Source organism: Tripterygium wilfordii, chromosome 8 (assembly GCF_013401445.1).
Source record: "Tripterygium wilfordii isolate XIE 37 chromosome 8, ASM1340144v1, whole genome shotgun sequence".
Lineage (NCBI taxonomy): Eukaryota > Viridiplantae > Streptophyta > Magnoliopsida > Celastrales > Celastraceae > Tripterygium > Tripterygium wilfordii.
In genome coordinates, this window is record NC_052239.1 from 9,041,625 (window position 1) to 9,059,018 (window position 17,394).

Consider the following 17,394-nt stretch of genomic DNA (forward strand, 5'->3'; position numbering starts at 1 on the left):
ACCGTGAGAAGAGAAGGAAAAGATCCTGTTCATCCGGTTTCACCTCTGAGAGCTCTAATTGAAAAGGAGTTGAGATTATCGGGTGCTGATCTTCCATCTGATCTCCCGGCGAGGAGTTTCGAAATGTCGATTCCTAACATCTCCCTTTATTCGAGGCCTGTCGAGTTACTTCCTGATTTACACAAATTGGCTTATCCCCTTGGTTTCACTCCTCCTAAGTTGAATCTTGAGTGATAACACATATTTATGCACATTTTACATCCCTTATTCCTATACTTTGCACTAGTTTCCTTTGTGAAATTGGTTGTTTTGATGTGTTTTGTGTAAGTTTTGAAGGAATACGTCCCTAATGGTGATTGAGAGCTAAAGAGGCAAAAATATGGTGAAATAAGAAAAGATGAATATGTTCACAATTTTGAAGCCAAGTCAGGTTCCTAAACAGATTCGTCAATTTCACGGAATAAACTGGACGTGCTCAGGAGGAATTGGACAACGAGTGATATACCGTTGGAAAGATCTAGAAGTCTAGTTTCCATAGAATTTTACGGTTTGTGATTTGGAGTTCCCTAGAGGAAGTTGCATCAGTTTTAGCATCAGTGGTTCAGTGCAGAAATTATATACGAAATTAGAAGATTTGATACCTCAAGTTACCATTCTTGGTACTCAAGACAAGGAACAAATCTTGGGAGATTACGGGGCACTCGAATCATGTGTTAGAAGTCAATGACAACTCTCTCAATCAATTAAGTTCAGTTTCCATAAGGAGAAGTGTATCGAAAGTCGAGTTCTGTATCAATTAGGAGAATCACTTCCCTATGGTAATTGGACTTAATTCCTATTTTGTCTCAAAAGAACGAACGGAGGACGCAAAGAGAAGGTGAAATCGGCAGCAAGCAAGCGGAGATCTACTACTTGGTTGTCTTTTTCTCTTTTGTGTTTTAGTGTTCAAAACAGATGATGAGTAGCTAGTTTTCCTTCAGTTAAGGGGCTGGTTGAAGCCCGACCATGATTGTACTGATGCTTCGTTAATCTTTAATCTTATTTCTTGAGATCGAATGAAAATCTTTTGACTATATTACTCGTTGATGAAATCTGAGATATGTTTCTTTGAGTGCACGCTTAGATGCATGTATTAGAATTCTATTGCTAGGACAATATGATTGATCGCCCATATCTTCATAAAGTCTTAAGTAGCCAATGAATAAGATAGCTCATATTCATGTGAATTGATTTCTAAGTGATATAAGATGCATGCCACATCTTGTGAATTTAGTGATGTTTGCTTTCTTTGTGCTTAATGATTCTTGAGTGTTGAATCTATGAACATGCCATTCTAGATTGCATCTTAAGAACTAAGTTAAGGAGTACATGCCATGCACTTGACATACTAATTAAGAGAGAGCAATAAGATAAAATCAACATGCCATTGTTTTATCTTAAACATCGTCATTCGTGAATCAAGAATAACAGTTGAAGATTGCAGCAGTACATGATTGTTAGTGGTGGATAGCTTTCCCTTGACTCTTTCTCTTATAAGGATCAAAAACGTTTCCTACTTCTTATTGATTATTCTAAGTTAGTCATTTAGCTCGAGTCACAATACTGTTAGCTCGAGTCACAATTAGATTTGATTTGCAATTATATTCCAATCCTCTGCGGGAGATACCCTTGCTTCTCACTGTACTCAACAACGTTTTTCTTAAGTTGCAATGATTAAATTGAGTTATTTTTCAGCACCTATTTTGGTGTTCGAAAATAGCTGAACAATTTTTGGCGCCGTTGCCGGGGATTGTTTTATTTAATTGCAAATTGATTTTCTTTTTGTTTCTCTTTTCAGTGTATGCACACTCGAAGTTCTCAAGGAAAGGACCTTGTTTACAATCCAGAGATTGAACGCACTGCTCGTCTACACCGTAAAGAAGCAGCCCAACGCCGAATTACGGAATCCACATCCTCTCAGTCACTACCACCATTGCCACGATCTAGTTCGGACGAAGAGGAAGAGCAGCATATTTTTGAGGATAACGCAATGGCTGAAGAGGAGAAACCACTCAAGGCTTCTTTTGTCCCTACAAATCTAGCTCAGCCGTCATGCATTGCCTTTACTCCCACTGCGGCATCTACATATAGCATATCTCATCAATTGATCAATTCTGTACCACACTTTTATGGAAAGTCGATGGAGGATCCGAACATGCACCTTCGGGAATTCTATGATCTGTGTAGGACACAGAACATCCAACACCTAAATGCCGAGGGACTCAGGTTAATTCTTTTTCCCTTTTCTCTAAAGGATGATGCTAAGTGGTGGTTAAATTCCTTGCCAGCAGGATCTATTACCACATGGGATCAGCTGGCTACCAAGTTCATCACAAAGTATTTCCCTGCTCAGAAAACAAGGCAATTGAGAAAGGAGATAAATGTCTTCCAGCAGAAAGATGAAGATTCTTTTCATGAAGCATGGGTGCATTTCAATGAGTTGCTTCGCAAGTGTCCTCATCATGGTTTTTCCAAAGATGACCAAGCTCAATCCTTTTATGAAGGCTTGAACGATGCCAACAAAGTCTTAGTGGACTCAGCATGTGGGGGAGCTTTCATGAATAAAACAAGTAATGAGGCTTTTCAAATATTTGAGACTTTAAGTGAAAATTCTCAGCAATTCTCTACTGGAGGAAGACAAGGATCAAGGAGTAGGAGTGTTTATGAAGTAAATGTTCGAGATGGATCTTCCTCACAAATAACAGCTATTGAAAATAAATTAGACATGCTGATGAAGACCATACTCCCAATAAGACAAGCTACTCAAAGTGAGGTATGTGCTAAATGTTTCAATATTGATCATACAACTGAAACTTGTCACATGTATTCTACAGAGCTGGAGCAAGCTAACTGTGCGGCACAAAGGTCAAGGTATAACCCTTACTCCAATACTTATAATCCGGGTTGGCATGACCATCCAAACTTAAGATGGAGTAACAATGACAATGTCCAACAAGCAATTACTGCACCTCAAGGCTCGAGCCAAGGACAGATAGCTCGAGCTATGAATCCTCCAGCACTTTTGCAACGTGCACCTGGTAAGTCACTTGAAGATTTGGTTATGACTATGGTTGATAGCACTAATTCCTTTATACAGGAAGCAGATAGTCGTTTCCAAAAACAAGATAAGGCTATAGAGAACCTTGAGAGACAAATGAGTCAAGTTGTGACTGTTCTTTCTCAAAGGGAACCGGGTAAACTCCCTAGCCAAACCGAAATTAATCCTAAAGGAGTAAACCCTGAACAAGCAGCAGCTGTGACTTTGAGGAGTGGAAAGCACGTTCTGGACAAACCAATGTTGAATAACAAAGGAAAGAATGATGTGGTAGAGGAGGAGGAGAAAAGAGACACAATTTTTGGGCAAAAGGAGATGGAAAAAAATATTGAGGAGAAGCAAATAACCGACCATCAGGTAACCAATGCTTCAAATTCATATACTGTGCCCATTCCTTTCCCTCGTAGGTTCATGAAAACCAAGAAGGAGCAACACGATAAAGATATCTTGGATACCTTTCGTAAGGTCCAAGTAAACATCCCTCTCTTGGATGCTATAAAACAGATTCCCAAGTATGTGAAATTTCTTAAGGAGCTTTGCACTAACAAGAGGAGATTTGAAGAACATGAAACAATAGCTCTGAGTGAGGAGGTGTCAGCTGTGCTCCAACGTAAACTACCTCCCAAATTGAAAGACCATGGAAGCTTTACCATACCGTGTACCATCGGTGAAAAAAAGTTTGAAAAAGCCTTACTTGATTTAGGTGCTTCTATAAATTTAATGCCTTTTTCTGTTTATGAAGCACTTGATCTAGGTGAGCTCCAAGAGACTAGTGTGGCTATTCAACTTGCGGATAGATCACTTAGACGACCAAGAGGTTTGTTGGAAGATGTTTTGGTACGTGTGAATGAATTGATCTTTCCGGCTGACTTCTTTGTGTTGGAGATGGAAGAAGCTGTTATGCCGGTCTCCTTACCCCTCATACTTGGCCGGCCCTTCATGAGAACTGCGCGTACCAAGATTGATGTCTATGAAGGAACCTTGTCCATGGAAATTCAAGGAGAAAAAATTGGCTTTAGAATTTTCGAAGCAATGAGGTATCCTTGTGATGATCAATCTTGTTTTTCCATTGATACTTTTGATTATTTGGTGTAGGATACATTCAATACAAGCATGGGTGATGACTCTTTAAAAACTGTGCTGGAATTGGGTTTATTACCATGCCAACAATCAGCCATCACAATGACCAACCAAGAAGCTATTTGGTGTGAAGAATTGGAGACTTCGGTGGCTGCCCTTGAAGCTTTGCCACGGGTACAAGGTAAGTATTATTCTCCTTTTATTTCTCTTCCAATTTCTAATGAAAAACTTGTACCTTCTGTGATTGAGGCACCAAAATTGGAGCTTAAACAGCTACCGGACCATCTACAATATGCATACTTGGGAGACAATGAGACACTACCAGTTATTATCGCAGCTAACCTTTCGGTAGAGGATAAAGACAAGCTGATTCGAGTTCTCAGAGAGCATAGAACAGCAATTGGCTGGAGTATAGCAGATATCAAGGGCATAAATAAGCCCAACCACATGCATGCATAGAATACTTCTTGAGGAAGGATCAAAACCTACAAGAGAATCCCAACGTCGATTGAACCCTCCTATGATGGAAGTGGTAAAGAAAGAAGTTCTCAAACTTCTTGATGCCGGTATGATATACCCTATCTCTGACAGTAAATGGGTGAGTCCTGTACAAGTTGTGCCCAAACGATCTGGAATAACAGTTGTCAAGAACAAGGACAATGAACTAGTGCCTCAACGTTTGCAAACGGGCTGGAGAGTGTGCATCGACTATCGCAAGCTCAACAATACTACGCGTAAGGATCACTTTCCTTTACCTTTTATTGATCAGATGCTTGAGCGTCTTGCAGGTCATGCATATTATTGTTTCTTGGATGGCTACTCGGGCTACAACCAAATTGCCATAGCTCCGGAAGATCAAGAGAAGACGACATTCACTTGTCCCTTCGGAACATTTGCGTATAGGAGGATGCCTTTCGGTTTATGCAACGCGCCTGCCACATTTCAACGTTGTATGATGAGCATATTTTCTGACATGGTCGAAAAAATTATTGAGGTATTCATGGATGATTTTTCAGTTTTCGGTAATTCTTTTGACCATTGTCTTCATAATTTGTCACTTGTTTTAAAACGTTGTCAAGAAACTCACCTTGTACTTAATTGGGAGAAGTGTCACTTCATGGTAACACAAGGCATAGTTTTAGGCCATATTATATCTCCTAGGGGTATTGAAGTTGATAAAGCAAAGATAGATCTTGTTCGTTCTTTACCACCCCCTACATGTGTGAGGGAGGTTCGTTCTTTTCTTGGTCATGCAGGTTTCTATCGGCGCTTCATCAAGGATTTCTCAAAGATTACAAGGCCTCTTTGCCGCCTACTCCAAAAAGAAGTGGAATTTGAGTTCAATGAAGAATGCAAAGTGGCGTTTGACAAGCTTAAGGGAATGTTAACGACAGCCCCTATCATTGTGCCACCAGATTGGAGCCTTCCATTTGAATTAATGTGCGATGCAAGTGACTACGCAGTGGGCGCTGTTTTGGGACAACGAGTAAACAAGCTGCCTCACGTTATCTACTATGCATCTCGGACTCTCAATGAGGCTCAAGTCAACTATACCACCATAGAGAAGGAGCTACTTGCTGTTGTTTTCGCTTTAGATAAATTTCGATCATATCTTATAGGCACTAAAGTGATAGTTTTTTCTGACCATGCAGCATTAAAATATCTTCTCACAAAAAAAGATGCTAAGCCTAGACTGATTCGATGGATGCTCTTGCTTCAAGAGTTTGATATTGAAATCAAAGACAAGAAGGGGTGTGAGAATGTTGTGGCGGATCATCTCAGCCGCATGACACATACTCAAACTTGGGAAGGTGAGGTTTTACCCTTACAAGAACAATTTCCTGATGAACAAATTTTTGCTATGCAGGTTGCGGATCCTTGGTATGCGGATATCATCAATTATGTTGTTACCAAGAAGATTCCGGCGGACTGCACTAGAGCACAAAAGGATAGACTTGTCACGATGGCAAAGTACTATGTGTGGGATGATCCATACTTATGGAAGCAATGCCCGGATCAAGTGATAAGAAGGTGTGTACCCGAAAGTGAGTTTGATTCTATTCTAACTTTCTGTCACTCTTATGCATGTGGAGGCCACTATGAAGCTAAGAGGACAGCTCTTAAAGTACTTGAGAGTGGTTTTTATTGGCCATCATTGTTCAAGGATGCATATCATTTTTGTAAGACTTGTGATCGTTGTCAAAGGACAGGTAATATTGGCCCAAGAAATCAAATGCCACTAAACCCATTCAATATTATTGAAATCTTTGATGTTTGGGGCATTGATTTCATGGGTCCCTTTCCTTCTTCTCATGGATTCCTTTATATACTTCTCGCTGTAGATTATGTTTCTAAGTGGGTGGAGGCACAGGCCACTCGGATTAATGATTCTAAAGTTGTTCTCAGCTTTCTTCGAGCTAAAATCTTTTCAAGGTTTGGTACGCCTCGAGCTATTGTCAGCGATGGAGGAACTCATTTTTGTAACAGATCTTTTGAAGCTTTGTTAAAGAAGTATAATATCACTCACAAAGTGTCTACACCATACCACCCTCAAACGAATGGTCAAGCAGAAGTTTCGAATAGAGAGATTAAACACATTCTAGAAAGAACCGTCAATACAAACCGAAAAGATTGGAGTGATAGGTTGGACGATGCTTTATGGGCATAAAGAACTGCCTACAAGACCCCCATTGGCATGAGTCCTTTTCGGTTACTATATGGGAAGTCATGCCATCTTCCAGTGGAGCTTCAACACCGTGCTTATTGGGCCATCAAGAAGTTCAATTTTGATATGAGGTTGGCGGGTGATCATAAACGTCTTCAGTTGAACGAACTTGACAAGTTAAGGACTGAAGCTTATGAGAATTCTCGAATTTACAAGGAGAAGAAGAAGGCGTTTCATGATAAGCTAATTGCCAAGAAGACCTTTGAAGTTGGCCAGAAAGTCCTTCTCTTTGATTCTCGACTTAAGTTGTTTCCGGGGAGCACTTTTAAGGTGAGTAGGCATCGGCTTAAGCCATACCTTGAGTGGGTCACAGAGCGGTTGGTGGAGAATGTACCTCTCCGTGACCCTGATGTTAGTGCATGATTTGTGGTGCCGTCTGGCTGAAGACGTTAACTCAAGCGCTACTTGGGAGGCAACCCAACAAGGGAGAAAAAGGCTACACTCTAGTAACTTTTCTTTTCTTTTCAGTTTTAATTTCTAATAGTTAGTTGTGTTTCCCTCTTTCCATGCTTGGCTTAGCTTGTTCTGTGTTTTAATTTCTTAACATTGGGACAATGTTTAGTTTAGGTTTGGGGGTGCGGGAAATGTTTAGAGTCAGTAAAAAAAAAAAAAACAAAAAAAAAAAAAAACTGTTTTGAAACCTTGAGTTGAAGTGCTACTTTTGCTTACTAATGGAGATGTATATGGTGTGCATTGATCAATAATCTTTGACTGAGAGAGTGTCACGTAGGGATTGCATCATAGATGATTCATTTAATTGTGTTGTGCTCTTAATATCTTGGTGGACAAGGATGCCATAGCAGAATGAACTGTGGAAAAATAGTGGAGACTACCTTGTGAGATTTTTGAGCCTATACTGATTTTTTCTGAGAGATGCATTTTTATTTCTATTCTTAAACACTCTCAACTTCATCGTTTAGATTGATCTCACTAGGCCTTGCATTGGATACTAAAGAACTAATCTCTATACAGATATCATGATGCTTGCCTTTGCTTTTGAGTTGAATGAACCCTGAAAGATGAAGTTAGGCTATGTGTGTCTTACCCTTGTTAAACCTTTTGAATTCATTACCTTTTGTGTGCGCCGTTTACCCTGTTGAAACCAAAAACTTAAGCCTTTTCTTTCATTACCCTCAACTTATCCAGCTTGCCCTGTTCTGAACCTACCCTGTAGCTTGAGCTATGTTAAGGTAATCTTGTAGAAATTCGAAGGTTGAGCTGGAAATAAAAGAAAAAAATATATATGGTGTGTACCGAGGCAGATTGTGCTTTGATTGGAAGAAAGAAATATGTTGTAATGAAAAAAAAAAAACGAAATTGGAGTTGAGAAGAATATGAGCTCACAAATTAAGGAAAAATCATTTGAGCTCCCAAGTGAAAAAAAAAAAGAAGAAAAAGAAAAAAAAAAGAAAAAGAGGGCACTGAAGGCCTGGACACCAATTACAAAGTTTATAAGCGGGCCAACCTATTGTACTTCATGAATGCAAGACTTTAGTATAGCTCAAGCTCTGATCCCTTTGTATTTCTTTCTTTCCTACCCATAAGCCTTACCTTACGTTACAACCATAATAAAAGACCTAACTGATTTTTGGGTGAATTTCTCTTGGAAGTGAAGATAAGTGTTATGGTTTATCTGTGTTCTTAGTATCTGATTTCTTTCGTGAGATCTTCTTTCTATAAATGTGCTTCATTGTCATCTATTCATACGTGGAATATCCTTACCTGTTTCACATAACTTCCGCCACGTATGCTTGTGAGAGATTTCAAGCCCTAGGTTCTGAGTGAACCAAAAGAAAAAGAAAGAAAGTTATCATGTGAGGTATAGAGTCGAGGCGAATTTATTCCATGGCATTCGGGTATGGTGTTTCTTTAAGCTTGGATTTTATGAGTATCTGCATTAGTCTATACATTGTGATGTATTTCCTTATAGTGACATGATCTTAGTTCATTGAGTACGATTGACACACATTGGTTTCTATTAGTTTGTTTAAAGGATGCCCTTTTACAATTTTGGTTTCATAAATGTTTGTGGGTATCGTTCTAGTAAACCCTCAGGAGACACAACTCCTCCTACTAGAGACACCTAGAGGTTTAAAGGCTTGTGACACACGCTAAGTGTTATCGTGTTTCCCTACGAAAGTGGCCTAGGTTATTATTTATCTTCTGTTTACCATTTTGCTCGGGGACTAGCAAAAGTTCAGGTTTGGGGGTATTTGATAACACATATTTATGCACATTTTACATCCCTTATTCCTATACTTTGCACTAGTTTCCTTTGTGAAATTGGTTGTTTTGATGTGTTTTGTGTAAGTTTTGAAGGAATACGTCCCTAATGGTGATTGAGAGCTAAAGAGGCAAAAATATGATGAAATAAGAAAAGATGAATATGTTCACAATTTTGAAGCCAAGTCAGGTTCCTAAACAGATTCGTCAATTTCACAGAATAAACTGGACGTGTTCAGGAGGAATTGGACAACGAGTGATATACCGTTGGAAAGATCTAGAAGTCTAGTTTCCATAGAATTTTACGGTTCGTGATTTGGAGTTCCCTAGAGGAAGTTGCATCAGTTTTAGCATCAGTGGTTCAGTGCAGAAATTGTATACGAAATTAGAAGATTTGATACCTCAAGTTACCATTCTTGGTACTCAAGACAAGGAACAAATCTTGGGAGATTACGGGGCACTCGAATCATGTGTTAGAAGTCAATGACAACTCTCTCAATCAATTAAGTTCAGTTTCCATAAGGAGAAGTGTATCGAAAGTCGAGTTCTGTATCAATTAGGAGAATCACTTCCCTATGGTAATTGGACTTAATTCCTATTTTGTCTCAAAAGTCTCAATCGTGCCCTATTGTGAAACTATAAAAGGGATGTAAAAGTCATCGAAGAACACACGGACGGAGGAAAGAACGAACGGAGGACGCAAAGAGAAGGTGAAATCGGCAGCAAGCAAGCGGAGATCTACTACTTGGTTGTCTCTTTCTCTATTGTGTTTTAGTGTTCAAAACAGATGATGAGTAGCTAGTTTTCCTTCAGTTAAGGGGCTGGTTGAAGCCCGAACATGATTGTACTGATGCTTCGTTAATCTTTAATCTTATTTCTTGAGATCGAATGAAAATCTTTTCACTATATTACTCGTTGATGAAATCTGAGATATGTTTCTTTGAGTGCACGCTTAGATGCATGTATTAGAATTCTATTGCTAGGACAATATGATTGATCACCCATATCTTCATAAAGTCTTAAGTAGCCAATGAATAAGATAGCTCATATTCATGTGAATTGATTTCTAAGTGATATAAGATGCATGCCACATCTTGTGAATTTAGTGATGTTTGCTTTCTTTGTGCTTAATGATTCTTGAGTGTTGAATCTATGAACATGCCATTCTAGATTGCATCTTAAGAACTAAGTTAAGGAGTACATGCCATGCACTTGACATACTAATTAAGAGAGAGCAATAAGATAAAATCAACATGCCATTGTTTTATCTTAAACATCGTCATTCGTGAATCAAGAATAACAGTTGAAGATTGCAGCAGTACATGATTGTTAGTGGTGGATAGCTTTCCCTTGACTCTTTCTCTTATAAGAATCAAAAACGTTTCCTACTTCTTATTGATTATTCTAAGTTAGTCGTTTAGCTCGAGTCACAATACTGTTAGCTCGAGTCACAATTAGATTTGATTTGCAATTATATTCCAATCCTCTGCGGGAGATACCCTTGCTTCTCACTGTACTCAACAACGTTTTTCTTAAGTTGCAAGGATTAAATTGAGTTATTTTTCAGCACCTATTTTGGTGTTCGAAAATAGCTGAACATTGAGGATGCTTCTCTTTATAGCATTTCTCATGCTTTTCAGGTATTTTCAAAATTCAAACTCTTTGTATTTCTATGTTGGCTTAAAAATAATCTTCGTCTTCTTCTTTCAGGCTTTGTCAGTTCAGCTTTACATTGATAAAGAAGTCGAAAAGTTAAGTGAGGAAGTAAAGAGTCTTCGACTTTCCAGTGGATTATTACAAACCGATATTAAAAAATTTTCGGAGGCCGAAGAGCAGGAGAAGAAGTTAAGGATGGAGGCCGAAGCTCAATTGGAAAAAATGAAGAATGCTGCTACTGAAGCTTTAAAGAAAGCTGAAGATAAATTTGATGAATTGGATAGAAGGCATATTGTTTTGAAAACTGACTTTACAGATCAGGGTAGGCAATTGTCCAACATAATGCAGCAACAAAAAGATACGGAGGAGGAACTTTCAGCTTTCAAGATCAGATTTCAAGAAAATGAGATATTATTGAAGGATCTACAAGAAGTTGATTCTAAGCTGAAAGATTGTGAAATTGAGCTAAGTGCTTCTATCGAAAAAGCGAATCGGCTATCGGATGAACTGACAGAATCAAAGGAAGATGCCGATTCTACAAGGGAGAATGTGCTCTTGCTGCTGGAAAGGAAAGAATCAAAGCTTTGGGAGAAGTAATGATGCAATACAAGGCCGGAACTTTAAACGAGGAAGAAGTTGATCGAATCATCAAAGAATATGAAGAATTCAAGGTCATCGATGCAACGCAGACTTCTGCCTCTGAAGCCGAAGACGATATTTAGACTTATATTTTTATTCTCGCTATCTTGTACCTTCCCTTTTAGTCTTAAATACAATCTTAACTCCTTTACGTTTCTTAACAATTGAAGTTCATAGCTTTAACTATATGCTTAAGATTTTAACCACGATGCAAATAAGAATCTTAGAATAAACAAAGGGTTAAGTATACAAGACCTTTTGGGAAATTGGAGGACATCAATCTTCGTCGCTTTGACCTTCGTCCAAACTTTGATATTTTATCCAATATGCTAACAGATCCTGCAATAATCAAGTATAGAACGATGGGGGTGATGTAATACGGTCTGTCAGGCACTTATATATGCTAAGCATATATATGTATATATTCAACTCGATTGAGAAAATATATACATTTCAGTGGTTCATGATCCATACCCCTATATATATATATATATATATTTTTTAGGAAAGATATAACCTGAGATGTTTTGCATTCCAGCTGTTGTTAAGTATCTTTCCTTCTCTGGTTTGCAATTTGTAAGCACCATTGCCGACGATCTCTATGACTCTGTACGGTCCTTCCCACGTGGCCCCCAGTTTTCCAGAATTCAATTGCTGTGTGTTCTGGAAAACTTTGCGTAAAACCCAGTCACCAATATCAAAAGCTCTTGAGTTGACTGTTTTGTTGTAATATTTTACGATCCGATGCTTGTAAGCTGCTATTCTAATAGATGAAAGATTTCGTCGTTCCTCAAGCATATCTAATTCTTCGGTGAGAACGATGTTATTTTCTTCATCTTTCTTCCATTCAAATCGTGCTGTGGGAAGGCCAACTTCAACTGGTAGCACTACTTCAGTTCCATAAGTTAAAGAAAATGGAGTTTCACCAGTTGAAGTTCTCACCGTCGTTCGGTATGACCACAGAACTCCTGAAAGTTCGTCTACCCATGCTCCCTTTGCGTTTTCCAGTCTCTTCTTCAAAGTGTTGACTATCGTTTTGTTTGTTGCTTCCGCTTGGCCATTCGATTGTGGATGCCTTGGTGATGCGAAGCAAAGCTTTAACTTCCACGTGTTACAGAAATCTTGAAGTTTGTGGCTTATGAACTGAGATCCATTGTCACAAACGATTTCATAAGGAATTCCAAATCTGCAAATGATGTTTCTCCAGATGAAGCTTTTAACTTCTTTATCCCTGACTTGTTTATAAGCTTCTGCTTCCACCCATTTTGTGAAGTAGTCTGTTAAAATTAATAAGAACACTCTTTGTCCCGATGCTGGAGGAAGCTTTCCAACGATATCCATTCCCCATCTCATGAATGGCCATGTTGATGAAATTGGGACCAGCTCCGTTGGTGGTTGATGCGAAATTTGTGAAAAATCTCTGACATTTATCACATTTCGCCACATATTTGGCTGCATCGCCACGAATCATAGGCCAATAATAACCTGTTTGCATGACTTTACTGGCTAAGCTTCGGCCACCTGAATGGTTTCCACAGACACCTTCATGTAATTCTACTAAGGCATATTGTGCTTCTTCCTGAGATAAACATCTTAGCAATACTCCTTGGTATGATCTTTTGTAAAGAATGCCATTAACTATCGTGTAACGTGATGCTTTTCATTGTAGGGCTCTGGCCTCATTCTTGTCTTGTGGTAACACATCATCCTATAAATATTGTATGAATGGTGTCCTCCAGTCATCATTGTCTTTAGTAATAGCAAATGATTGTTCCACCGTGGGAGTTTTGCTTATTGCCGATGATTCCAAATAAATCAATGGGACATTCTGAGTTATTTGCGCTTGACTTGCTGATCCCAGATTTGCCAATGCATCTGCTTGTTGGTTTTCTTGTCTGGGAATTTGATGAATCCGGAATTCTTTGAATTCGAGTTGCAACTTCCACACTATTTCCAGATAATCGTTCATTCTTTCATCTTTTGTTTGATATTCTCCTTTTAATTGATTGACTATCAACTGGGAATCTAAAGTCACGTGTTCTTCTTTTGCTAGTTTCAGTCCATCAATCAGAGCTTCGTATTCTGCTTCGTTGTTTGTAGCACGAAATCCGCAATGTACAGCTTGAGGGAATTGATCTCCTTGTGGTGATATTACGATGAAACCTAGGCCGCTTCCCTTTTCATTACTTGAATCATCAACAAATAATTGCCAAATAGCGTCATCGTCTTCTTTGTTTTGATGTAATTCTTTGTGAACACCATCCATCATTCCCGGACTAAATTCAGCAACGAAATCTGCGAGAATTTGGGCTTTGATTGCTGTTCGAGGTTGATATTCGATATCATGCTCGGTCAATTCAATTGCCCACTTCGTTAAACGTCTGGATAATTCTGGTTTATGGAGTATCGTTTTGATCGGGAAGCTCGTCACCACCGTGATAGGATGACTTTGAAAATAAGGATGAAGCTTTCTTGCTGCAGTGATAAGTGCTAAAACAAGCTTTTCCATTAAAGGATACCTTGTTTCAGCATCTAGCAAACTTCGACTAACATAATATACCGGATGCTGCCGGTTGTTCTCTTCTCTTAGTGATCGGACCTCTATTTTGAGGTCCTAATACCATCTAATTAGGGGGTTCTAGTATCTTAAGTAATGTATTTGTGTTTAAATAAGTTAATTTTACTCTTATAATTGCTTCTCTTTGGTTTTGTAGAAAATATGATTAAACCGACAAAGTTGGAAGTTCTTGGGACTGAAAAAAAGTGCATAGAGATGAAGAATTGTCCGGACACCTTCATTGGATGTTCGGATAGTTGAATCCAAGGGCAAAAAGGTCAAAGAATCATGAAGCTACAGCAAAAAATGAAAATCTGCACAAACTGTCCAAACACCCTATAATTTGTCTGGACAGTTGGAACCAGAAGGTTTAATCGTCCACACAGATTTCCACCGTCCAGACAGTTGCCCGATTTCTGCATTCCGAGAATGATTAATTGAGTTGGGTTTTTGGGTATTTCTCAAATGTAACCAATGAGAGAAAGCTTTGTAAGGGTAAATAGGTCATTATACTTGTAAAAAGAGGGGAAACCCTAAGATTTGAGTTTTCTTTCTCATTCATTCATTCTCCAACATCTAGCCTCCATAGTTTTTCTCTCTCTTTCTCTCTTTAGGGTTTTGCTTGGTTCTTGTGATTTTGTTTGTAAACATTGATTTTCATCTATAAAATTGATGTTTATATCCAATATGATGAGTGGCTAAGTTCCCTTTCTAGTTTCTAGTCCCGAACGGTGGGTGCAAGGTTTCGATTACTCAAGGTATGCTCAATGAATTGTAGCTTCGATTTTTTCTCTTTTAATTCCGTGATAGTTGTGTGATTGGATACATAAGAATGACATATTTGATTGTATTCTTGGATTGTCTAGTCTAGGGATTGCATCTAATGTGTTCGATTGAGAATTGTTAAACTCATTGCATGATTTCCTTAATTAATTGAGTTTTCTATTGCATAGCTATTAATTATGTGTATTGATGATGGGGTTTTGGGTTAATTTAGGAATGTGCATGGGAGAGTTATGGTTAATTGATCTTTGAGTGTGAAACTAGGGTGTTAGCCAAGCCAAGCCCCAAGGGGGAACATTAATCCATAATATTAGGTGCTTATCCCTTTACGTTCATCTACGATTAAGAGACCCGATGGCCTACATGTATGAATGGAAGTCTTATATCCCAATTCTCTTTGCATATGCATGATTGATAGTATCACACAATGCATTGTGTATAGTTGTGTGTGTTTGCAATGATACCTTGAGTATGAGAACCGAGTAGCCACCGGGACGGATTAGAGACTAGGTTTTTAATTAATTGTTTTAAATCCATTTCGTGCTTACTTTGATTACAAAATCGCTCATGCTACCGAGTCATTCGGCCCATTTCATTTACTTGCTTTTATTTGATATTCATTGCGTTTGTTAGTGTTAGCTAGTCATTTGCATATCATTCACTTCAAATTTGCATTGCTTCCTCGTGGATCGATACCGGACTTACCGATTTATTACTTGACGATACCCTACACTTGGGGTAAGTACACACACACACTTTGGTGTTGGTCAAGTTTTTGGCGCCGTTGCCGGGGAAGCGAGTGTCAAAGACGGAGCTGGGTGGCTTGTAGATGCTAGCTTTATGCTATTAAACACCATCAAATAAGGAAGGAGCACGGTCACGCTTCAAGGGTAACTTTGTTCCTCCCTTTTACTTGCTTTCTAGTGTAGTTGATTTAGTGTAGTTGCTGAAAAGAGAGAAAAAAAAATTTGTGAGGAGAACTTGGCGGATGGGGCTAACTTAGATTCCTGTGGGCGATGGATGCCACCTTGTTTGCTGCTTGGTAGTGATACGTTGTTTGAGAGAGCTTTGCGCATTTTTCTTTCTATCACTACTTGCTACATCTTGGTGTGTTATTGTTCCTAAGGTTGATCGTTGTTCTATTCCTATCTTTGCTCATGTTCTTGGTAGTTCGTTGATTGAAAATCTTGTGTTACTTGACTTGGTTGATTTCTACTTTTGTGTGCTACTTGCTATTGTTCCTTGCCATCATGTCTCAACTTAGAGATAATGCTAGTGGGCGTGGGTCTAATAGAGATGGGAGAGGTGGTGATCTAAATATGAGTGATGCGGGGAGTGTTCGTGGGGGTGATATGAATTTTGATGCATTGCGTCGTCTTTTGCAACATGTGAATATTGATGAGTTGATGAATCCGGTGCAAGGGCAAGATGTCCAAATTGGCAATGCCCAAAATGCACCAAATGCCCAAAATTTGCAAAATGTTCAAGTTGAGCATGCTTTGCAAAATGCACCTCAACCACTTCAACAAGACAATGCAGCGCAATTTGCCCCACAAAATGTCTACCCACCTCCCAATATGTCTCCCGCATACCATATGCCTCCCCCATATAATTATATGCATCCCATGTATTACCAAATGCCACAAGTGCCACAATATGCTCCCTATAGGCAAAACATTCATGCACCTCCTCCTATGGAGTACATTCATGCCCAAGCCCAAGAGCATCGCACTTTGAGGGAGCTTACGCATCCCGCAAGGCAAACCCAACCTTCTTGCATCATCATGCCACCGAACCAACAAAACGTGAGCCTTAAACCGTCAATGTTCCAAATGATTCCCAAATTCCATGGAATGGAATCGGAACGACCATATTCACATGTGCGTGATTTTGAATCAGTGTGTACTACTTTTGGTGATGTCACATGCTCACAAGAAATTTTGAGACTCAAACTTTTTCCGTTCTCTTTGAAGGATCATGCAAAACAATGGTTTGAGAACTTGCGCCCCCAATCCATTGCGACTTGGGCGGCAATGCAAGAAGAATTTCTCACCAAATATTTTCCTTCTCACCGTACCATCTCTTACCAAACACAAATCATGAATTTTCATTGCAAAGAACATGAAACCTTCTTCCAAGCTTGGGAAAGGTTTAAGGATTTGTTGTTTATGTGTCCTCACCATGGATTTCAAAAATTTCAAATTGTGAATTTCTTCCACAAATCTTTGACTCCATCTTTGAAGAAATTGGTTTCCACTATGACTCAAGGTGACTTTTTGAATAGGGATGCCAATGAAGCATTCACTTTCTTTGATGGGTTGGTGGAGGAATCCCGATCTTGGGAAGCTCCTCCACTAACCCGACATGATGTTGTGCCAAACTCTAGTGGCAGGTTTGTGTTGAATGAAAATGATGATGTGCATGCTAAACTTGCTTTGTTATCCAAGAAATTGGAGTCCCTAGAGTCACTAAAGGCCCATATAAATATGGTTGGTGTTGATGAACAAGTTGCTTGTATTTTGTGTGAAAGTAGGGATCATAGGACGGATGAGTGTAATGCTTTATCAGCTTGTAAATAAGTCCTATTTGGGCAAGGTTACAATGGGAACAATTCTCAAAACTTTAGACAGCCCTACC

At 39.0% G+C, this 17,394-nt stretch overlaps 1 protein-coding gene, 1 non-coding gene and 1 pseudogene across 2 annotated transcripts; 1 reads left to right on the top strand and 2 right to left on the bottom strand.

The window, feature by feature from the left end:
* The first annotated feature begins 1,840 nt into the window (after positions 1-1,840).
* Positions 1,841-4,189, top strand: LOC120003607. Its single transcript, XM_038852626.1, has one exon. The coding sequence runs from the start codon at positions 1,841-1,843 to the stop codon at positions 4,187-4,189; it is 2,349 nt and encodes a 782-aa protein (XP_038708554.1).
* LOC120004693 lies at positions 2,402-2,508 on the bottom strand. The gene has a single exon (XR_005469610.1). It is a non-coding gene; the product is annotated as a small nucleolar RNA R71 (small nucleolar RNA).
* Positions 4,190-16,845: 12,656 nt separating the features above from the next.
* On the bottom strand, positions 16,846-16,945 carry LOC120004711 (annotated as a pseudogene).
* Positions 16,946-17,394: the final 449 nt, after the last annotated feature.

What these genes read in the sequence shown, in the direction of transcription:
- LOC120003607 (XM_038852626.1), top strand. Translation starts at nt 1,841, where the DNA reads ATGCACACTCGAAGTTCTCAAGGAAAGGACCTTGTTTACAATCCAGAG.